Source organism: Schistocerca cancellata, unplaced genomic scaffold, assembly GCF_023864275.1.
Source record: "Schistocerca cancellata isolate TAMUIC-IGC-003103 unplaced genomic scaffold, iqSchCanc2.1 HiC_scaffold_1147, whole genome shotgun sequence".
NCBI classification, from domain to species: domain Eukaryota; kingdom Metazoa; phylum Arthropoda; class Insecta; order Orthoptera; family Acrididae; genus Schistocerca; species Schistocerca cancellata.
Window position 1 is genome coordinate 8,556,643 of NW_026047146.1, and position 23,809 is coordinate 8,580,451.

The window sequence follows — 23,809 nt, forward strand, 5'->3', positions numbered from 1 at the left end:
TCCGGAAGCACCCATTTCTTATCTGTAAAGACACCTGCCAGTATGCACACGGAATGCACATTGGATTTCTTCCCCTCATATGCAGTCTTATCTCTAAATAGTACCATTATACATCTAACATCAGAGCTTTCAATTACCAATAATACCACTCTCTTAGAATGCACAGTCTTGCATGCTGACCGGACTCCTCTCGAACATGGCAAGTGACTTCATCTGGATCATGAATTTCATTAGCCATAGAAAGCACCCAAATCTGTTCATCAGACGAAATAAGCAGGCTCTCCAATCGGCACCATGGAAATTCTTTCACTGCCACCCACATGCAGGATGACTTCCCACTCAACCACAAGTGAGAAGTCAAGCTCAGAGTGGGCTGTGTCCAAGGTGCCTGCAGCAGTGGACCAATTGGTGGACAACACTGCCTGGAGCTGTGAGCGAAGAATCACCAACTTTATTCTCATCTGAACACAACAATTTTTATATCTGTCCATTCTTACAAAAACATGTGTCAGCTCACAGTACTCTGATGTGCTACTGCTGTTACTATGAGAGCTACCACTGGATTGGGTGATTTAAGTGCTGCAAGTAACACAAAACATATGGGTGATGCAATGTAGACAGTGGTTCTATGCACTACACAGTTAATAAAGCGTATAAATGTGTATGATAAATACACAAATGTGCACAAAATACGAGATCTGAAGCTAAATAACAATAATAAAATAATACAATGATGATGATAATAAAATAATATACAATTATAACAGTAGTAGATGTCACGAAAATATAGTTACAGCAATTGATAAATAGCTTGCTCGCTTGTGACAAACATCAAAGGATAACGATGTCAAGCCATGTATCAGAAGTCCCTATTGCGAGCCTGTTCAAGTATTAATGCTGATGAACAGAGAAAATGAGCAAATAAACCTCTAACAATATGTGCTTTCGTTGCAGCAATGGTGAAGATGTTGCAGGAGTAGGCATCAATGTTGTTCAATCAACCTACTGTTTGAATACCAGTGGGTGTAAGCATGTTATTGTCAGTGTAGGGAGTTCTAATAAATTTCTTGAAAACCATCGACTTAGTGATGAAAAAGTAATATAATAATGACATTGACCATCCAATGTGTCAAAGCAGATTTCAGCATTGTTCCACAGAAAAGTTTGCTCTCCCCTGATGTTACTGAGTCATCATATGATCTCTGTAGGGGATTCAGTTGGTACAGTTAAAATATTTAATAACAGACGGAGCACACATCTACAAGAGCAGATTTTTAACATTTTAATGAAATGCGGTACAGGATAAGCTAGGGTGTGGGCAAAGATGGCACTCACATATCCTCCAATTCAACGGCACATTGTGCAATAATCTACTTTTGATAGTTTGCCAAACAATCCACTCATTGGAAACTACCATAGCTCCACTCCATGATGCATTCTGTGCACTGATGGAAGCGGAAATGTACTATTCAACGTCACCTGATGTGCACACTGAATTACGATCTAAAATAAGTTTGTTGGTATACCCAGCTGTAAGGAAGAGTTTAAAAAAAAACCCTCTATTTCAATGTAAATAAACAATTACCACCATAACCAAGTGGACAAAATAGTCTCACCACAAGGGTCTTTAAATGAGTGGTCCTGCAATGATGAAGGTAGAAACCAGAAGAACAACACAAATGGTTCATTACTTCCATTGGGGCTTCATACTGCAGATCATAATTTAGTTATTACACTGTTGACATTCTGTGGGAGTCCACTTAGAGCATGTATATATTTTTCAAAAATTCTGTTTCAGTCAAAATATCATCTACTGCAGGAGATTTTTCATGGAGTTAAGGCACTAACATACTGAACTACCAGCAAAAGCCATGATATTCCACCACCTGAAAATGTAAAACCAAACAGCACATTCTTATTTGTTAACATCTCAGTGGAAAATCAGGATATCTGCAGATATTTCTGCTTTGATCGCCACATGCAAGTCAATATATTTTATTTCTGTGAGACCTACTTAAATGTACCACAGCTGTTGGTCTGAACTTCTGAACAGGACAATCTGAATTTAAAGCATATTTTCCAAGCATGTGTAGGAGCTCACATGTCACTCAATGAATTCGTTATATGTGAGGACTGCCAGAGGAACTCTCTGTATAGTTTGCTGGTTACAGATAAAACTAATAAATTGAATGAGGGTCAATAGAAACAAAACTTCAACAAGTTTCTTCAGAAAGGCAATGCACCAAACTGTGCCTGTGTCAGTATATTGTACACTATGTACAAATCTGCACATGTCCTGCACATACATTCAGAGGACACAAAGCAAGTGCGTTGGACAAAAAAATGGAGCAAATCAACACTAAATTAATGGAACTGAAGGTCTTGTTAAGGGAGATGCTACAAATGATGTGTTGTTGAATGCTTGAATACAGCAATGTGAATTGTGTGTCAATGAGAAATTAAAGAAGTCAATGCAAAACTAATGTATGTGTGGAACAACAATGTGATAGCTAAGACACTTCACTCCCATCACCACCAATTGTCTCAAAGTATAGGGAAGTTGTAAACTTTCAAAAATGGCTTAGTATACAGCAGCATGTTGCCAAAAAAGTGTAATGTTAAAAACTGAGGTGCGGATGGCAATTCGACAGGAGTTACTTTTGTGAAGGTTAGGTCAACTGCAACGAGACGAGCATCTCTCAAGCAGTTAGCCAATGTGGAGATGCTGACATCAGAACACCATATACAGTGCCGCTATGTGTGAGAAATACGGGAGTTATGCCGACTGATGGTGGGGCTTATAAACCAAACTGCACCTTCCAGTGTGACACCAATGTGGATTCTCTTTCCTGACTTTAAACTGCACCCAAGAATGAAGAGCAACGCCATGGCCTGGCTACTGGGACACATTGCCTATGCTATTTTTGAGATACAACAGAGTGACGCCGTGCACCGACAGGCTGAAAGAGCTGTCAGGGACTATGGATAATAGCAGAAACAGGAGGAGGAGTAATGCTGAGTTAAGACAGAACATATGGGGTCATCAGGACAAAACCATATTTGTTAGGTAAGCACTCAATATGCTTAACCAAGAAGGCAATAAGAATAGGGAAAGTAATTTCAAAGATTGCCTAGGTTGTTACAGTTAATAATTTCGAAAATGTCAAATGTTAAAAATATACCCTGAAACTCTAAAAACATGCAGTCCAATATTATGCATGACCAACACATGTAAAACCCCAAAAGGATGAACGGAAGTCTCATAGAGCGACAAATACAGGATTTTAACTGAACCAGCAGTAGCAGCTGCACATAGTGCAGGTAAAATAGTCGAAGTTCAGCCTGAGACAGTGAACAATCTACCTCTAGTAACTAAATGAAATCATAGATCGATTACGACTGCTTACAGCTTCAGCTGGTAAAGAGAATGCAGATCACATGAACAAAATATTATCAGTCTTACCTGAGCTTAGAAAAATATACATTGTCGAGTAATTGAGGAGAGAGTTGTTCATGAACTTTACAGACCTGCATGCAGAATATTTCTGATAATACGAGGAATGGATTATGTATGGCAGGCTGATCTCAATCACACAAGACTACTAACAATCAAATAATGGTTTCAAGTACATTCTCACAGTTACAGACACACATTCCAATTTCGCTTGGGCCTTACCTTTGAAAGGAAAGATAGGAAAGGAGGTTTGAGAGGTTTCTGAACGAGTGTTGCACACAGGATTAATCGACTGTCCAACAACGTTGAGACATGATGGAAGTGAATTTTACGACAGGCAGTTCAAAACAGAATTGGAATGATGTGGGATAAATCACTATTCAACATTCTCCCATTTGGAAACTAGTATTGCCAATTGGTTGAACTGAACAATCAAAAACCGAATGTGGAAGCAATTGTTCTTCAAATGGCATATGTGCAAATGGTTGAACATACAGCCACAAATCATTGACAAGTATACTCGCATTATTCGCCACTGAATTAAGAACAAATCTACTGATGTCACAAATGAATTACGGGAAAGCTTTGAACCCAATATTTTCCTCATAGAGCTGGTCATAAGATGTCAAGGGAACAGAACTTTGATGAAATGGGTTAGTTTCTCATCAAAGCTCAACAGCTGGGTGAACACTCACAATCCTATGTAATATGAACAGCAAAGCTCAAACCATGCAGCAGTGGGACATGAGTGCTAGGAAACGTATCATCAAAGTTGGAGGTGGTATTCTCGAGAATCTGCCATCAGAAGTTTGTATCTCTGGATACAATTTCTGTGGAGCTAGAACAAAATTGAAATGGCACCTAGCTTATGGTGATAAGGGCTTTAAGGTTCTGAACAATGTATGCAAAGAGGACAACACTGCCTACACTACAAATAAATCTCCTCATATTGCAGACCAAATACTCACTCATTGATCAGGCTGTGCAGGTATGTCATTGATGAGGCAGTGTTTTCTCGAACTTAAATTGGGTATCGGACTAACCTTCAATCAATACTGAATGCAGCTCACTGCATACTAAAGAAGAAAAACCTATGGGATGTTTAAAAAATTGGCATATATGAAGACAGTAACTGTTCTCGAGAGAACAGATACTGTAGATGACTGTGCAGCTTTTCCCTGAAATAAATGATAACTAACTGAAACCCTCAGCTGCCGACAGGTGTTGTTGATATACCTCGATGTGGACAGCTGAAAATGTGTGCCCCGACCGGGACTCGAACCCAGGATCTCCTGCTTACATGGCAGACACTCTATCCATCTCAGCCACCGAGGACACAGATGAATAGCGCGACTGCAGGGACTTATCTCTTGCACGTGTCCCATGAGACTCACATTCCCAACTGGCCACAATTCTACCTATGTAATGTACCTTATAGACATTTCCAGGGAAAAGCTGCACGCTCATCTACAGTATTGGTTCTTTCGAGGACAGTTACTGTCTTCATATATATAGTAAAAGGCTACCCAGCCATTGATCTTCGTCTGTGCGAATGCGCACAGGTTGCCCAAACTCTTATGAGAATCGCCAAAGCGTGCGTGAGTAATGAGTCAATGGGCACATGTCTATAACGTACATTACATAGATAGAATTGTGGACAGTTGGGAATGTGAGTCTCACGAGAAGCGTGCAAGGGATAACTCCCTGCAGTCGTGCTATGCATCTGTGTCCTCGGTGGCTCAGATGGATAGAGCATCTGCCATGTAAGCAGGAGATACCGGGTTCGAGTCCTGGTCGGGGCACACATTTTCAGCTGTCCACATCGAGGTATATCAACAACACCTGTCGGCAGCTGAGGGTTTCAGTTAGTCATCATGTAAAAAATTGGTGACAGCGCAAAGGGTGCCTTGAGGCAGAAAGAAGGAAGGAATCTGTGTGTTAAAACGCCCAGGTTACTGCCAATACCAAAGACATCTGGTGGAAGAATTTCGTTTCTGATGCCTCCATTTGCTGCCCTGTCAGCCACTGGTTTCATTAGCTAGGAGAGCTGAAATCATATTTCGAGCAGTACAGAGCGCCCGAAAATGCGAAAATTAATTACAAACAGCAAAAGGCATAATATGACCATGGAGGCCATCGCTATCGTTAAAGGCCTATCTTTACAAAACAGGAAATGGCTTGGGCTGTACATTAAAAAAAAAAAAAAAAAAAAAAAAAAAAAAAAAAAAAAAAAAAAAAAGGCCCACAGCAATGGTACTGGAAAGAAGAATTAAAAACATAAGAGCTGCTTAAACTCGTCAGAAAATTTAAAATAACGAGATTTCACAGCGTTTTTATGTTGGATACACTGCCTGAGACAATGTGGAAATACAAGAAACGTGGAACTGTCAATTTAGATGTTGTTCGGGGTATGGAGCTCTTGTTGATTTAAGGCCACCTGAAGAATTGTGTTGTCGCCACCTGAAGAATTGTGTTGTCACTTCACCAATAGGAACCAGCTACTGTACAATGTTCGACTCTACCATGACATCAGTTGATACCTCTGAGGATATTTCTGCATGATACTTTTCCTGAAAATTGCATAAAAACAAGAAGTATGCAAGTCTCCACATCACCTGAATCTGCGATGTAACGACGTTCACTCTAACCCTAATTGATCTAAATTGAAAGCAAACTACTTTCCTACAACATATGAGCAGGGGTTAGTGATGTGCTGCATTGACTGGTCTGGAAACACACAAAAGCATGGCTAACGTCACTGAATTAATAATAAATTGCATCTAGGGCATGTGGAAGTTGTGGCAATACCTCCAGGCTCTTGCTACACTGATAATTCATATGCATACTTGAAACGTTTTCTTAAAGGATTTGAGGTACATGCAAACATCAATATGTTGAAATCAGAGATAAAAGCAAAACACATTGAGGACCTTAAGTCACAAATATTCAACAGGATGGCTACTAGGTTCCTCGAAGGGTCAAGTGATGGTGCATAATACTGATAAAATTTTTTAGTTATCAACCGGTGGCCATATCGCCTGTCAGTACAATTCGTGTAGAGTGTGATATTGCAACGAATCTCGACGACAGATTAGTCCATACTATTTATGCATTTTTGCCTACAGTGTGTCCTGCTTATACAAGTGAAGAAAATGAAGTCCACAATGAACATGGGCTCCTACATGAAGCCAAGGTGGCGAAAGGTTCACAACCATCAGGAATGTGGCAACTATCGTGAAGTTACACTGCTGAAGCAGAAGCCAAAAGTGAACTCCAGGAGGTAACAACGGAGTATGGCGTGCCCCATACTGGCAGACAAGGGAGTCATTGAATAAGAGGGAATAGGACAAGTGGCCAGGTGTGAAACGGCATGCCTATCCAATGAGGACATCATGCCAGTATGACTATCAGTTCAGCGTTTTCTGCATAGACTCTCAACCGGGCTTGTAAAAAGCCGCCAGTAGCGAAACATATTCCATGATGGTGGAGTGTGTTAAGACTGCACATGATGGACAGAGGTGCAGAGGAATGAACTAAACGCCCACAGTCTAGTTATGAATGGGCATGGGATGAAAAAAATGGAGGAGGGTGGTCTGATCCTCTACCCTGGAAGTACCACTTAAGAGATGTGGGACACTGAGGGACTGGGTACTATGTACAGCCAGGTAAGAATACATGGGATGACCAAGAAAGTTTCCTATCAGACATGAGCCCCAGGAATTTTCTAGTTTCAGCGAGAGGAAGAACAAAAGGTGCAAGATTTAAAGAGGGTGTAGGATACTCATTCCGCCTCCAAATATTAATATAAAAGGTTTTGGCAGTGGAAAAGTGAAAGCCACTGCACATGCCTCACGAGAAAAGACGATAGGAACGACGCGGAAGACGCCGCTCAAGGAGACAACTTGATGTAGAACTGCAACACATTGTAAAATCATTGAAGAAAAGGGAGCTGAGATGCCTGGTGGGAGAGTCCACAATATGGTTAATTGGGATAGCAAAGATAATGATACTCAGTATGAGTATTCAGGCTTCTCCTTTTCCTGGATAAATGTGTTTGACACAGCCAAACCATATAAACCTTGAGAAAACTTTGTTTTTCATACTTCCTGTAGTAAATGGGGCAAATATCTCTGAAGCCCCACATGTATAGACTACAGAGAATACCAGCCCTCTAGCAGATGCATCAGGATGATGGTTCAAAATGTGATGAGCACATTTCTGCAAGCAAATCACATCGCTGCATGCCTCAGTCCACCAGGGACCAGGACATGATACAGTAAACTTGAAGTGCATGGTATTGAACATACTGCAGCAGTAAGGATAAGGTTCAGAAGACACTTTACCTGGTCATCACATCTGTGTACAGGTCCTGAGGGAGGAGTAAAGCCTCCAGTCGGCCTTGGAAAGCTGCCAATTGGATTTGTACTTAGGTGGGATAGGAGTCTGCGAATGTGTAGCACATAGAACGTTATCACTTGAATATGTGTCAGAGGGAATGGGCCATTCAAGACGACGGATGAGCTGGACAGTGCAGAACGAGAGGTCCAAATGGTAATAAATGTGCGTGGAATCTGAAAGGAACGTGGGTGCTCCAATGGTAAGAGAGACGATTCAGAAGGTCAGTTAATAGGGAAGCTCTTGGACAGGTTCTCCATGAGCCCCAAAGCAGATAGTGGGCATTAAAGTCGCCAAGCAGAAAAATGGAGTAAGGGAGCTGAACAATGAGCTAGTGCAAGTCCAACTTGGTAACAGCAAATGATGGTGGAGTGTAGATGTTACAAAGAGAAAAGGTGAAATGAGGAAATGCAGACTGCAACAGCTATCAGTGGAATGTTTAATGAGATGGATCACCAGCATGGTTCCCCTGCGAGGTGGAATGGTGTCCTTGAGGGAAAGGTTATAGAGGACCTGAAGGAATTTTTTTTTCTTGGAAGCAGAAAACAAGCGAACACTGAAATTCCAAGGGCAGCTGCAATTCCTCCTTGTCGGATCTAATGCCAGGTATGTTTCATTGGAGAAAAGTTATAATGGGGATTGGGGAGGAGGGAACAAATGAAGGTTAGTCACTCTGATGGCTGCTGGGTGCCAGCCTTCAAAACGTCACTGCTACAGGGAGCAGAGGCTGGAGAATACTGTTCCATGAGATCTACAAACATACTGGCATTTTCCCTTGGTCAGCCAGTGAATTCCATGGCAGAAAATCAGTAGGCAGTGGGCACCAGCAAAACGGAGGTCAGCTGGGTGAGGGTGTATGTGCCAAAAGCACTGAAGGGGATCTCCAAGTCAGGAAACGAGAAAACCTGTTTCTTTCTTGTTTCATTTCTTAGAGCTTTCTAGTAGGAAGATGAAGACCATGTTTTTGGCTGTAGAAAGTCTTTGCACGAGTATTGCTTTTGATCTTTCAGCCTGACAGTTGTGCAGCAGGTGATTTCGCCAACAGGGCAAAGATCTGATGGCCTGTTGCGCAGCTGTAGGAGGAGTTGGGATGCTACTGTGGCCTGAGTGATTTCACTACTGCAATACTGAACTTGAGGTTGCCAGTCTCGGTGGGCATATCCTCCATTATGCATGGCATAGCAAAAACGGTACTTTAAATGCCAGATGGTAAAGTGCACGGATATAGACTAGCTAACAACTGCAAGTAAGAGGGTGGGGTTTTATGTCTTTGACTCGGATCTCCTGGATGGGAACAGGATAAATCTTGAGGAGTGATGCTGTAAGCAGTTGTTGGGCTTGAAAATCGCAATACATGTTCAGAAGCTAAGTTGCATTACAGAAATGAGAAAAGAATTTCACAGGGCCAGCAACTGCAACACCACCTTTCGGAATAATGCACGCATAAAACGTAGCAAAGGACTGACCACCTCTGGTACGTGATACCATGAGGAACTTACGTGCAGCTGAGAGGGACTTCAAATCTTTAGCCTCATTCTGTTTATGTTTAGAAGACACACTAAAATGGTGATATTGAGTCACTGAAAAACAAAAAATCCCCATTATTGCCAACATCTCCAATGGCATGCTCCCTCCACCCTAAGTGACTGTTCACACCTAGGCCACACCTCTCGAACTCCAGGCAGAGGGACCAAGAGGCATTTGGGAAGGTAACAGCTTAGGCAGTCACCCCTCTCTGTGCCTGGCCTGTATCAGAGGGTATGTGCGAACCGTACCTGTTGACCTGGAGCTGGGAATTATGCATTACCTTGTGAATTATGCATTACCTTGTCACCTGTAATGTGTGTAATGAATGGGCAAGCCTTCAGGAACAGACTAGGATGAAGGAGAAACAAACAGAATGAGGATTCAAAGGTTAAGTCTTCACAACCTTACTGAAACTGGCACCAGCTAATTATGTTTCTTCTTGATAGTGGCCCATAAACTGTCACCACTACAAGCTTGTGTGTTTCCTGAGCACCACTGTGGCACAGCACTGAAAGAGCTGTTCAACACTATATTCATTCACCTACAAGGATGGGAATCAGCTCAAATTTTTCGGTATATAGCCACTCACTCGTTCTTCTTTTTTGTTCGACGACAGTATGACATTAGCTTGTGCCCATCAAGATGAATATGTTGAATTTCATGTGATGTTCTGCATTAAGCACAATACAGCTGCTGATATACCACCTGAACTTTTATTTTCCTGTACGGATATTAGACATTTGCTCTATTTCTCTACCAAGTCACATAATGGTTGTTGCAGAAAATAGCATTACTGACCATACTATCTTGTAATGTTGTTGCTTACTGGTAATACTGAATAATTACAGTAGTGCATTTTATATCTGAAGTACTTTCACAAGTAATAATAATTTTTATTTCTCACAAAGTTCTGCAGTGAATTATGAAAACTTACCTTGCACTATCAGATGGGTATCTTGTTGAGGTTTCCACCTGAAATATTTGAAGAAATGACCAGTGATTTACAACAGATAAGACAGTAAACAGATTTCTATTAATGCCCACCAACATGTGATTGGTCCACAAAATGCTGTGAGGATTCAAAATATCATTAAAGAGGACATGATAAACTGTAGCAGTTAATGAAACAGAATGATAGTAAGAATTCACTCTCCATTTTCTCACTTTGTTTTCAGTACTGTAAATACCTACACAAGCCAATAATTCATCTGTGGCCATACTTCTTATTAGACACTTCACAAAGGAAAGTGACAATAAGCATCTTTAATCTGTCATGCTTTTACGCCTTGTGCACGATTTTCATTCACTTTTGTTTATTATGAAAACTGCCACTCACTGACAGATGAATCGACCATCCTAAGTGAAACATTTAGGTCTCTGTCCTCTGGGCAGCCCATACCAACTTGTAGAGGTGAGGAGTGACTTCTAAACCCAACAGCAAGTTAAAGAAATGGCTCTGAGAACTATGGGATTTAACTCCTGAGGTCATCAGTCCCCTGGAACTTAGAACTACTTAAACCTAACTAACCTAAAGACATCACACACATCCATGCCCAAGGCAGGATTCAAACCTGCATGTTCTTAAGATTGGGAGGTAGCAGTGTAGTACTTCTGGATACTATGGCATATCGCAACCACAAACAAATGTGCACTGTCAGTGGCAAGAATAGGAAATAACAGTAATCAAAAAGCCAAGTTCCAGTCATCCTTGAAGAAGAGCAAGGAGGGCGGACAGAATGATTTGTAAGCAATCAGCTGCTGCTCCAAGAGAAACATCTCAACAAAACAGTGATATCTGAAGCAACATAAGGGACTGAGCTGACACATGTCTACTGTAAAAAGTCACTTAGTAACAGGTGATTTACATGACGACATAAACCCACTCATAAATTCAAAAAATTAGGACTGGATAGAGTTCCCAAGGAAACCCCGAACTTGGAATGCCGAAGACAAGTCTAAGGTTTTATGGAGTGACAAAAGTTAATTTAACGTATTTATTTTCTGATGGTGTCCAGTATACAGGGTGAGTCACTAACTATTGCCACCAAGAATAATTGTGAAATTATGGTAGGAGTTGAGAAGTTTGTGGGACAAAAGTTGCAGGATAGAATGGGGGCCATAATATGACATTGGTTTTATGTTGCTTCAGAGATATAAAGGTCAGCTTTCTTTTTTTTAGATGGGTTGCTATGGTTTGTTATATATTTTATGATAGCGGCTACAGAGACAAATTCAATTGTGTGTAACAGTAAGGTCTTTGAAGGTCAACAAAGCGTCATAAAGGTGGCATGAACGTCCACTTACAGGTGTTCAAAGTGATGGTCATTGGTATGAATGTAGTGCTGCAATGCTCTTTTCATGGATTGAGTGGTATTCCCTATCACATTGACACTTGTCGAAGAACATGCTCTGACAATTCTCTCATATTTTCAGGTGTAGTTGGAATGTCTTTATAAACAATCTCCTTCGAAAATACCCAGGCATCAATGTTGGGGCCACTCCTGTTCCTTATTTATATAAATGATATGCCCTGTAGTATTATGTGTAGTTAAAATATTTATGTTTGCTGATGACACTAGCTTGGTAGTAAAGGATGTTGTGTGCAACATTGGCCCAGTTTCAAATAGTGCAGTACATGACATCAGTTCATGGCCTGTAGAAAATAAACTAATGCTAAATCACAATAAGACTCAGTTTTTATGGTTTCTAACATACAATTCAACAAAACTTGACGTTTTGATTTCACAGAATGGGCCTACGATTAGTGAAACTGAACAGTTCAAATTTCTAGGTGTTCAGATAGATAGTAAGCTGTATTGCAAAGCCAACATTCAGGATCTTGTTCAAAGACTTAATATTGCCATTTTTACTATTCGAAATGTATCAGAAGTGAGTGATCGTTCGACACGAAAATTAGTGTACTTTGATTATTTTCATTCGCTTATGTTGTATGGTATTATATTCTGGGGTAACTCTTCCCATTCTAAAAGGTTATTTTTGGCTCAGAAACGGGCGGTTCGGGTAACAAGTGGTGTGAGTCAAGCACCTCTTGTCCGCTTCTGTTCACGAGTCGGGGTATTTTGACATTGGCCTCTCAATATACAGGGTGGTCCATTGATAGTGACAGGGCAAAATATATCACGAAATAAGCGTCCAACGAAAAAACTACAAAGAACGAAATTCGTCTAGCTTTAAGGGGGAACCAGATGGCGCTATGGTTGGCCCGCTACATGGTGCTGCCATAGGTCAAACGGATGTCAACTGCGTTTTTTAAAAATAGGAACCCCCATTTTTATTACATATTCGTGTAGTGCGTAAAGAAATACAAATGTTTTAGTTGGACCACTTACTTTGCTTTGTGACAGATGGCGCTGCAATAGTCACAAACGTGTAAATATGTGGCATCACGTATCATTCCGCCAGTGCGGACAGTATTTGCTTCGTGATACATTACCCGTGTTAAAATGGAACACTTACCAATTGCGGAAAAGGTCGCTATGGTGTTGATGTATGGCTATTGTGATCAAAATGCCCAACGGGCATGTGCTATGTATGGTGCTCGGTATCCTGGACGACATCATCCAAGTGTCCGGACCGTTCGCCGGATAGTTACGTTATTTAAGGAAACAGGAAGTGTTCAGCCACACGTGAAACGTCAACCACGACCTGCAGCAAATGATGTTGCCCACGTAGGTGTTTTAGCTGTTGTCGCGGCTAATCTGCACATCAGTAGCAGACAAATTGCCCGAGAATCGGGAATCTCAAAAACGTTGGTGCTGAGAATGCTACATCAACATCGATTGCACCCGTACCATATTTCTATGAGCCAGGAATTGCATGGCAACGACTTTCAAAGTCATGTACTGGCTCTGAGCACTATGGGACTTAACATCTGTGGTCATCAGTCACCTAGAATTTAGAACTACTTAAACCTAGCTAACTAAGGACAATACACACATCCATGCCCGAGGCAGGATTCGAACCTGCGACCGTAGCAGTCACGCGGTTCCGGATTGAGCACCTAGAACCGCTAGACCACCGCAGCCGGCCGTCATGTACTGTTCTGCCACTGGGCACAAGAGAAATTACAGGACGATGACAGATTGTTTGCACGCGTTCTATTTAGCAACAAAGCATCATTCACCAAGAGCTGTAACATAAACCGGCATAATATGCACTATTGGGCAACGGTAAATCCATGATGGCTGCTCCAAGTGGAACATCAGCGACGTTGGTGGGTTAATGTATGGTGTGGCACTATGGGAGGAAGGATAATTGGCCCCCATTTTATCAATGGTGCAATGTATGCTGATTTCCTACGTTATGTTCTACCGATGTTACACAAAATGTTTCACTGCATGACAGAATGGCAATGTACTTCCAACATTATGGATGTTCGGCTCATAGCTCGCGTGCGGTTGAAGCGGTATTGAATAGCATATTTCGTGACGGGTGGATTGGTCATCGAAAACATACCAAGGCCCGCACGTTCACCGGATCCAACGTCCCCAGATTTCTTTCTGTGGGGAATGTTGGATATTTGCTATCGTGATCCACCAACAACGCCTGACAACATGCGTCAGCGCACTGTCGATCCATGTGCAAACATTATGGAAGGCGAACTACTCGCTGTTGAGAGGAATGTCGTTACACATATTGCCAAATGCATTGAGGTTGACGGACATCATTTTGAGCATTTATTAATGTGGTATTTACAGGTAATCACGCTGAAATAGCATGCGTTCTCAGAAATGGTAAGTTCACAAAATGTTCAAACGGCCGAGTGCTCTGTATTTTAATTTTAAAAAACCTACCGTTACCAACTGTTCGTCTATAATTGTGAGCCATGTGTCTATTACAGCACCATCTGTCACAAAGCGAAAAAAGTGGTCCAACTAAACCATCCATATTTCTTTACGTACCTACACGAATATGTTATAAAAAATGGGGGTTCATATTTTAAAAGACGCACTTGATATCCGTTTTACCTACCGCACCGCCGTCTATCGGGCCAACCATAGCGCCATCTGGTTTCTCCTCCAAGCTAGATTAGTTTCATTCTTTGCAGTTTTTTCGTTTGACGCCTAGTTCGTGAAATATTTGGCCCGGCCACGATCAATGGACCACCCTGTATATATTCCTTATTGTTGTTTCTTGTTACCAATATTAGTTAATTCTAGTTAATTCCCAAGAATAAGCAGCTTTCACTAGGTTAATACTCGCCAGAAATCAAACCTGCATTTGGATCGGACTTTCTTAACCTTTGTGCCAAAAGCTGTGCAGTATACTGCTGCATCTGTTTTCAATAAGGTACCACCCGAATTCAAAACTCTTTAGCAGTAATCCACGCGCTTTCAAATCGAAACTGGAGTTCTGGATTACTCTTCGTATTGTCAAGGAGTTCCTTGAAAAATTAAGCTGATTCTTATAGTATTGGTGATAACGTTTACTTACACATATGGACCGACATTTTCAGGTTCATGAATATTTATTTTTATCTCTTATTACTTTTATGTTGTTATTTCATGTACTGACACGTTCCATGACCTTTGAGATTTGCTCCGGTAGAACTTCACGTGTAAATAAAATAATAATAATAATAATAATAATAATAATAATAACAATAATAATAATAAACCCCATGGAGGCCCGGGAAAAGAATAGGCCTCCGGTATGTTCTGCCAGTCGTAAAAGGCGACGAAAAGAACAAACCACTAATAGGGCTAACCCCCCTTTTAGTGCGATTACTTGGTTCAGAACAGAACTAAAGAAGCCTCGGACAAGTGCCGTCATGGTCAGGGACGACGCTTGAACCCTATGCCCGCCCACAATGCTAACGACACTGCTAGCCAACTGGAAAAGGATTTAAATCCGAATAGAGGTGTTTTGCAGGATATGCTTCCTGCAACCACCCTAGAAGGAAAACAAAGACAGAAGATGACATGGTCAGATGAAGTTAATCGACACCTCATGTTCTGTTATTACCAAGCAACAAACCTAGGAACCAACACAACTGGATACAGATCACAAGTATACACAACATTTATTACCAGATACCCGGAATTAAAATTTTTAACAGAACAACGACTAGCTGATCAGATCCGTGTAATAATAAAAAATAACAGGATACCCCAGTCAGAATTAGAAAACATCAAACAACAAGTACAACAAATACTGGAACAAAATAATGTGCAATCAGAAGAGGAAGAAAACACAGTAATGGACTCAAACATCCCAGAGCAAACAAACAAAGACCAACACGCATCAATTAAACAATCAGAGGAAAACGAAATCTTAAGACAGCCACCAGAACAAGCACAAATAGAACACGAAGAGAGACACGTGTTAGATATAGAAGAGAAATTTCAGCTGACATATATAGAATACAAAGACACAAATACAGACATTGGACCATTCTTGCATAGACTGCCAAATAACCCACAAGTCGAAACAACAATAAAAACTATCAACACAATCATACACAACAAAATAAATGAAAACACAACTATGGAAGAGTTACAACTACTGGTTTATATAGGAGCACTCACTACACTAAATATACACACTAGGCAGAGATCAGAACAAACCAACACACAGAAGAAACCCATAAAACCAGCATGGCAACACAGGTTACAGATCAGAATAGAAAAACTGAGAAAAGATATTGGACAGCTAACACAATTTATAAGAAATGAAATATCAGACAAAAAACGAAAAAGGTTAGGTAAAATCTCACAACAAGAAGCAATAGAGCAATTAGATGAAAAAAAGCAGAAATTGCAAGCATTGGCCAAACGACTTAGAAGATACAAAAAAAGTGAAAATAGAAGGAAACAAAACCAAACATTCAACACAAACCAAAAGAGATTTTACCAAACAATGGATAACACACACATTAAAATAGACAATCCACCAAACATAACAGACATGGAACACTTCTGGAGCGGCATATGGTCAAACCCGGTACAACATAACAGGCATGCACGGTGGATACAAGCAGAAACAGACACATACAAGATGATACCACAAATGCCTGAAGTGATAATTTTGCAACATGAAGTCACCCGAGCAATTAATTCTACACACAATTGGAAAGCCCCTGGAAATGATAAACTAGCAAATTACTGGCTAAAGAAGTTCACCTCAACACATTCACATCTAACTAAATTTTTTTACAGTTACATTGCAGACCCATACACATTCCCTGATACACTTGCACATGGAATAACCTATCTGAAACCTAAAGATCAAGCAGACACAGCAAACCCAGCTAAATATCGCCCCATAACATGCCTACCAACAATATACAAAATATTAACTTCAGTCATCACACAGAAATTAATGACACATACAACACAGAACAAAATTATAAATGAAGAACAAAAAGGCTGCTGCAAAGGAGCACGAGGATGTAAAGAGCAACTGATAATAGATACAGAGGTGACATATCAAGCGAAAACTAAACAAAGGTCCCTACACTACGCATACATTGATTACCAAAAAGCCTTTGATAGTGTACCCCACTCATGGTTACTACAGATATTGGAAATATACAAAGTAGATCCTAAATTGATACAGTTTCTAAACACAGTAATGAAAAACTGGAAAACCACACTTAATATCCAAACTAATTCTGATAACATCACATTACAGCCAATACAGATTAAGCGTGGAATATACCAAGGGGACTCGTTAAGTCCTTTCTGGTTCTGTCTTGCTCTGAACCCACTATCCAACATGCTAAATAATACAAATTATGGATACAATATTACTGGAACATACCCACACAAAATCACACATTTGCTATACATGGATGATCTAAAACTACTGGCAGCAACAAATCAACAACTCAACCAATTACTAAAGATAACAGAAGTATCCAGCAATGATATAAATATGGCTTTTGGAACAGACAAATGTAAGAAAAATAGCATAGTCAAGGGAAAACACACTAAACAAGAAGATTACGTATTGAATAACCACAGTGACTCCATAGAAGCAATGGAAAAAACAGATGCCTATAAATATCTAGGATACAGACAAAAAATAGGAATACATAATACAAATATTAAAGAAGAACTAAAAGAAAAATATAGACAGAGACTAACAAAAATACTGAAAACAGAATTCACAGCAAGAAACAAGACAAAAGCTATAAATACTTATGCTATACCAATATTCACCAACTAATTTGAAGTAGTGAGATGGAGTAACACAGACCTAGAAGCACACAATACACTTACACGTTCACAATGCCACAAATATAGAATACATCACATACATTCAGCAACAGAAAGATTCACATTAAGCAGAAAGGAAGGAGGAAGGGGATTCTTCGACATAAAAAACCTACATTATGGACAGGTAGACAATTCAAGAAAATTCTTTCTAGAACGAGCTGAAACTAGCAAAATACACAAAGCAATCACTCATATAAATACATCGGCTACACCACTGCAATTTCATAACCACTTCTACAACCCTTTAGATCACATAACATCAACAGATACAAAGAAAGTAAATTGGAAAAAGAAAACACTACATGGCAAGCACCCGTATCATCTAACACAGCCACACATTGATCAAGACGCATCCAACACATGGCTAAGAAAAGGCAATATATACAGTGAGATAGAAGGATTCATGATTGCAATACAGTTGACATTATACCAATTATACTATCAACTACAGGAGTCATACCACACAATATCCACCAGTACATCAATGCAATACAGCTACTTCCAAACTTATATATACAATTACAGAAATCCGTAATTATTGATACATGTTCAAATACCCGAAAGTTCCTAAATGCAATATAACATATACCGTACAGTTAAAAGGAAGTCACGCTTGATCAGGGTCCGCGTCACTTTCCATTTTTAACCAGACATAACGTCTGAGAAAGGAGAGAAATAATAATAATAATAATAATAATAATAATAATAATAATAATAACAACAATCCACAGGTGTCAAGCGGCGACGACACATCTTCTCTGTGTCAAATCCAACGATTTGGGAATTGTCTCTGCAACTCGTTTCTAACTATCAGCGAAAAATGTACCGGGCACCCATCATGTTAATACCACATTCTGCTCCTTATTCCTACAGGTTTTTGTTCCAATAACAGACCTACTGTTTCTTGCAGGAATGTGGTGTACTTCCTACTATTAAGACTGCCTTCTGCCTATAATTCTGTCCTCCAGAATCCCACACTACACCATCACTGACCTTGTGTGCACCTGGGAGCAACCAACATGGATTTTCAGTTGCACAGTAATGAACGTTGTGCAATTTAACATTTTCATGGTTCATGAATGTAGTCTTGTCAGTAAATAAAATTAAATTAATAAATGTGTCATCCCTCTGAATCTGAAGTTGAGCCACCAGCAGAATTTAATGTGATGCATACAATCAGTACACGTTAATTCTTGGTGGAGATTGATATGGTAAGGGTGGTATTTATGGTGATGCAGAACATGAACAACACTACTCTGGCTCATGCCAGATTCTCTTGTGATTTGATGCAAAGTAGCACGAGGATCTTGAACCACAGTGCAACAGTACCAGCTCTCACTGAATTTCATTGGCATTCTCTGTAAATAAGAAGCATATCGACCTGTTCTTCAAAGGAATACATCATTCACATTCACTTGATTCAACGATAGTAGTCTCACTGTTCCTGTTAGTGTTCTATTGCAAAACCGTCGAATGGTGTTTACATGTCAATGGCACGTTAGATGGATACACCCTATTTGGCGAATATTTACTATTTGCATGAGATATGAGAGAGAATTGTAAGAGCATGTGCTTCGGTAAGTGCTGATGTGATAAGCAATACCAGTCAATCCATGACAAGAAGATTGCAGCACTGTAATGATACCAATTATCATCACTTCCAACACCTTCTGTCAATGGACGTTCATGCCACCTTTTTGCTCTTCGTTGACATTCATTCAAAGACCTTATTGTTGCACATCATTGGATTTATCTCGATAGCCGCTATCAGAAAGTAAGTACCAAACTATAGCATCCCATTAAAAAAAAACAAAGTTGACCTTCATATCTCTGATGTGACCCCATCTAGCAACAAAACACCAACGTCACATTAAGGCCCCCATTGTATCATGCAACATTTGTCTCACAAACTTTTCAGCTACTCTCATACTTTTGGAGTTATTCTAGGTGGCAATAGTTACTCACCCTGTATGCATAACAATAAAGCTAAAGGGGAAAAAACAAGGATCACGTGTAGATCACTAGGCATGGTGGTTGAATTGTAATGTTGTGGGGATGTTTCCTGTACAGTCACATTTTAGAAAAGAATATAGTTCGATGTAGGAGACACAATATGTCACATAATTGGCTATTTCAGCAGATCATGATTCGAAACACACCTCCACCCATTTTCTAAAAAATTCTTTTCAGGCCAAAAACAAACTTTTTAAGTGCCCAAGCCAGTGCCTGGATCTAAATTCAACTGAGCGCCTCTGATATGAGCTGAATTGATGTGTTCATGGTAGAAGCTACTTAAACAAGGTTTAATTTGTTATCTTACTGTATCCATGGTCTGAACTCTGAATTAACCTGTTAGAAAAGCTTGTGGATTCATTGCCAAATTGATATGCAACTGTAATCAAAGCTCATGGGTATGCAACAAATACTGATTTGTTCTTCAGATCTCAAAATATTATTTTTACGCACTTAGACCTACAAATTACTTTTGATTCAGAAGAATTACTTCTCTCTTGATGTAACATAACCTTGTTTAAACTATATGTAGACTTTTACTAAATAGATTACAATTTCATGTTTTTCAATTACCCAATGGCAGTTTTTTTCCATTACACAGTTATGTCTATGTACTTGTAATTAATGCTTTCTATAAAACATTTTTGGGTGCTACTGTAATAGGACTGTGTTTACACACATGATGAGATGAAAGGAGCATATAGTAAACAACAGTGGCACTATACACAATCTGATGACCCTCTGGACAGCAGCAACAATCCTTAAGTGCATTGTTTCATGTCAGCTCATCACATCAAATCACATCAAATCAATCTCCCTTCAAAGAAAACAACTACCATATTTTACTGACTGTACGGTGAATCTTAATTTTCAAGCAATTTTTAGGAAAATTAAATTTTTATCATTTTTTTTGTTATGTTGCAAAGTCAGCCTAAAAATTTCTTAGTTTATAAAACCAAAATGACCTTTAAAAATAACTGAAATTCGTCATCTGACCTTTCCTCTTTCCTCAGCATCACTGTCCTCTTTATATATAAGATGGTCTTCACAACCATTAAGAACATTATTTCTTGAAAGATTTAACAATGATATTTTCTCTCACCCAAGATGACAACTGCTTTATTGACTGACACACTTGTTTCTTTGTAGATCGTTTTAGAACTCCATTTGTCATGAACTCATGTTAGGCTTAATCCATCATGCATTTGGTCCATTCCCCTTCCACAGACTTTAAATACACTGAAGTGCTACAGAAAACTGGTATAAGCATGCATATTCAAAGACAGATGTGTACCCAAGCAGAATATGACACTGGTCAGCAATGCCCATATAAGACAACATATGTCTATCGCAGCTGTTATATCAGTTACTATAGATCTAATGTAACGTAATCTCTAATCTACTACTGCAACAATGGCAGGTAATTGAGATGTAACTGAGTCTGAATGTGATGTTATAGCCAGAGCATGAGTGATGGGCCACAGCATTTCTTAGTGTAAAGATAGAATCTGTTAAAATATAAAATTTCTGAAATCGCTGTCACCAGAAAAAGATACTACATGAACGAAACTAAGAAAAAATGAAGACAATCATTCAGTGTGATGGGAGTGCAACCCTTGTGGAAATTACTGCATGTTTCAATACTGGGCCATCAGAAAGTATCAGCATGCAAACCATTGAACAAAACATCACTGATATGGGCTTTTGGAGCCAAAGGCCCACTCGTGCATCCTTGATGACTGCACAACACACATCATTACGCCTCACTCTGGCCTGTCAATAGTGACATTGTACTGTTGATGACTGGAAACATGTTGCCTGGTCACATGGGTATCGTTCCAAATTTTATTGAGCAGATGGATGTGTACAGGTACGGAAACAGCCTCATGAATCTCTGGACCCTGCTTGTCAGCAGGGAAGTGTTCAAGGTGGTGGAGGCTCTGTAATGGCAAGGGGCGAGTGCTGGAGTGATACAGGACATCTGATACATTTGGAAACGACTGAAAGGTGACACATACATTAGTATCCTGTCTGATCACCTGCATCCAGTCACGTCCATTGTGCAATCTGACAGACTTGGGTAATTCCAGCAGTAGAATGTGACACCCCACACATCCAGAATTGCTACAGAGTGGCTCCAAGAACACTCTACTGAGAAACACTTCTGCTGGCCACCAGATTCCCCTGGCATTAACATTACTGAGCATAACTGGGATGTCTCACGACATTCTCCTCAGAAAAGATATCCAATCCCGCATACTCTTTCTGATTTATGGTCAGCACTGCAAGATTCTTGGTGTCAATTCTCCCCCAGCACTACTTCAGACATTAGCTGAGTCCATGCCACATTGTCTTGCAGCACTTCTGCATGCTCACTGGGGCCTGTAATGGTTCTTTATTTACCTGACCATTACGGCACTCCAACCCCAGTTCTCGATACCAGTAATATCGCACTACTTTCCTGCGAAGTAACAAACTTTTAGTGACAATATTCACATTTGGTTTTATTAATGTAAAGGTACTCTGATGTATCGATACATTACAATGATATGGTTCTTGTGTGTATGCATTTCTGTGAGACTGTCATAATCTTTGACTTAGTTGTAACCATTTCAGTGTGAATGCGCACAGAGCAGTCTTTGTTTCACTTTGGAGAAGTTGTTATTTTGCTTTGTAAAAGAACATTCAAGTCTTACGTTTGGTTAAATTGGAAATTAAATGTATGAAGATTGATACAAAACTGTTTTCTTGATCTGACAATTAAGAAGAAGTATATGTGAATTTACATTTAGTTTAATAAAAATGTGGATCGTGAACACCAAGCCAAAAATTATTTCTATCATACCATTGTTCTGATCTGGGATTGTTTGATCATTAACAATTTCCTGAAAAACGCATTTGTTATGTCTTCAAATATTGCTAAAATACAGATCTGGACCTTCTAGCAGTCAAAGCAGAGTCACCCTAGAATCAACAAGATGAGCCATAACAACTTCGACGAAATCTACATAGGAATCCATTCAAGGTAAGTACCAAAATCAATGACTTTTTTACAGTGACTTCATTATTTCCATTCTGACAATACCATCCACAGTCAATAAATTTGTTGTTGCCTGATAAAGCGAACGTATGCTGTGGGAACAACATTATTGATCTGATTTCTAACCTACTTTGCAAGTGGTGGTATTGTTAAGAGGCCCTACCTGATATACCAGCTTCTATGGCTCTTCAGTGCAGTGTATCTGTCAAGAGTTCAAGAAGTTGCAATTGTGAAGTAAGTCATCCTGCAATAACAGCAAGCTTTGTATTTAACTGCTTCAATATCTCTTTCACAGAATATTACAAATGACTACTACAGTGATATAGCACAAGGAGAGAATTCTTCTTCAATGAAGTGACTTTCCTTTGCTTCAACACACTGTTACTCCACAATTTCATATCAGCCTCCTCCATCGAAGCCTCGTCACGTACGTGAACAACACCTGGAAGTGTTCAGAAGGTTTTGACACTGTTTAGCACTTGAAGATGATCACTGGATGAAGTTTAGTACAATCAACACAACATCAAAGAACAACATTTTAGTGCATTTTTTATGTTCACTTGTTTTTATAGTTACCATTTTAGCACCTTTCATGGCAACAATTTTGTTACTTGGCACATCAAGCCCTTATTCATTATTTAGCTTAGTTCCACGCTGGTTTTCTATCACTGTTGTACAATAATGTGATGGAAAGGTAATACTCTCTCTTCATACACTTATGGCATTTTATGAGATGTTTTGGCCTTTGAGTGCATGCTAGGTCCTTGACATTCCAGAAACCTGTAGCACCAACCAACTCCACCCTTAACATCTGTTAACTTCCAATGTAGCACTAACTTACATGCATGTATTTGAGTCATCTTTGCAGTAACTCCAATACCATTTAGATGGTGTGCTTGAATCCATTTCAATACATCATCTAGTTTTGGTCATTTTCTATTCAGTTCTCTATTTGAACATTTAGCCTTCCTCATGTTTTTCAGTTCTCCGTTACTAGCCTGCCAATAGCAAGTGGTTTTTTTATTGCTGAAGGACTGAAATGCTGCTCAGCTGCTCTGTTTCCACGTTGTTTTTCATATGCTATTATTTATATTTACAGCCTGCATCAAATGAATACCTTTTATTTTTTCCATTGTGAAA

The 23,809-nt window shown here is 39.7% G+C and overlaps 1 protein-coding gene across 5 annotated transcripts in view; it reads right to left on the minus strand.

Moving 5' to 3' along the window:
* Positions 1-23,809, minus strand: part of LOC126159813 (zinc finger protein 737-like) — a 335,328-nt gene that overhangs the window by 21,090 nt on the left and 290,429 nt on the right. For all 5 annotated transcript variants that reach the window (XM_049916618.1, XM_049916623.1, XM_049916619.1 and 2 more), the window contains one exon: positions 10,311-10,348. In XM_049916618.1, the coding sequence (XP_049772575.1) occupies positions 10,311-10,348 (38 nt within the window). The remainder of the gene's footprint in view (positions 1-10,310; positions 10,349-23,809) is intronic.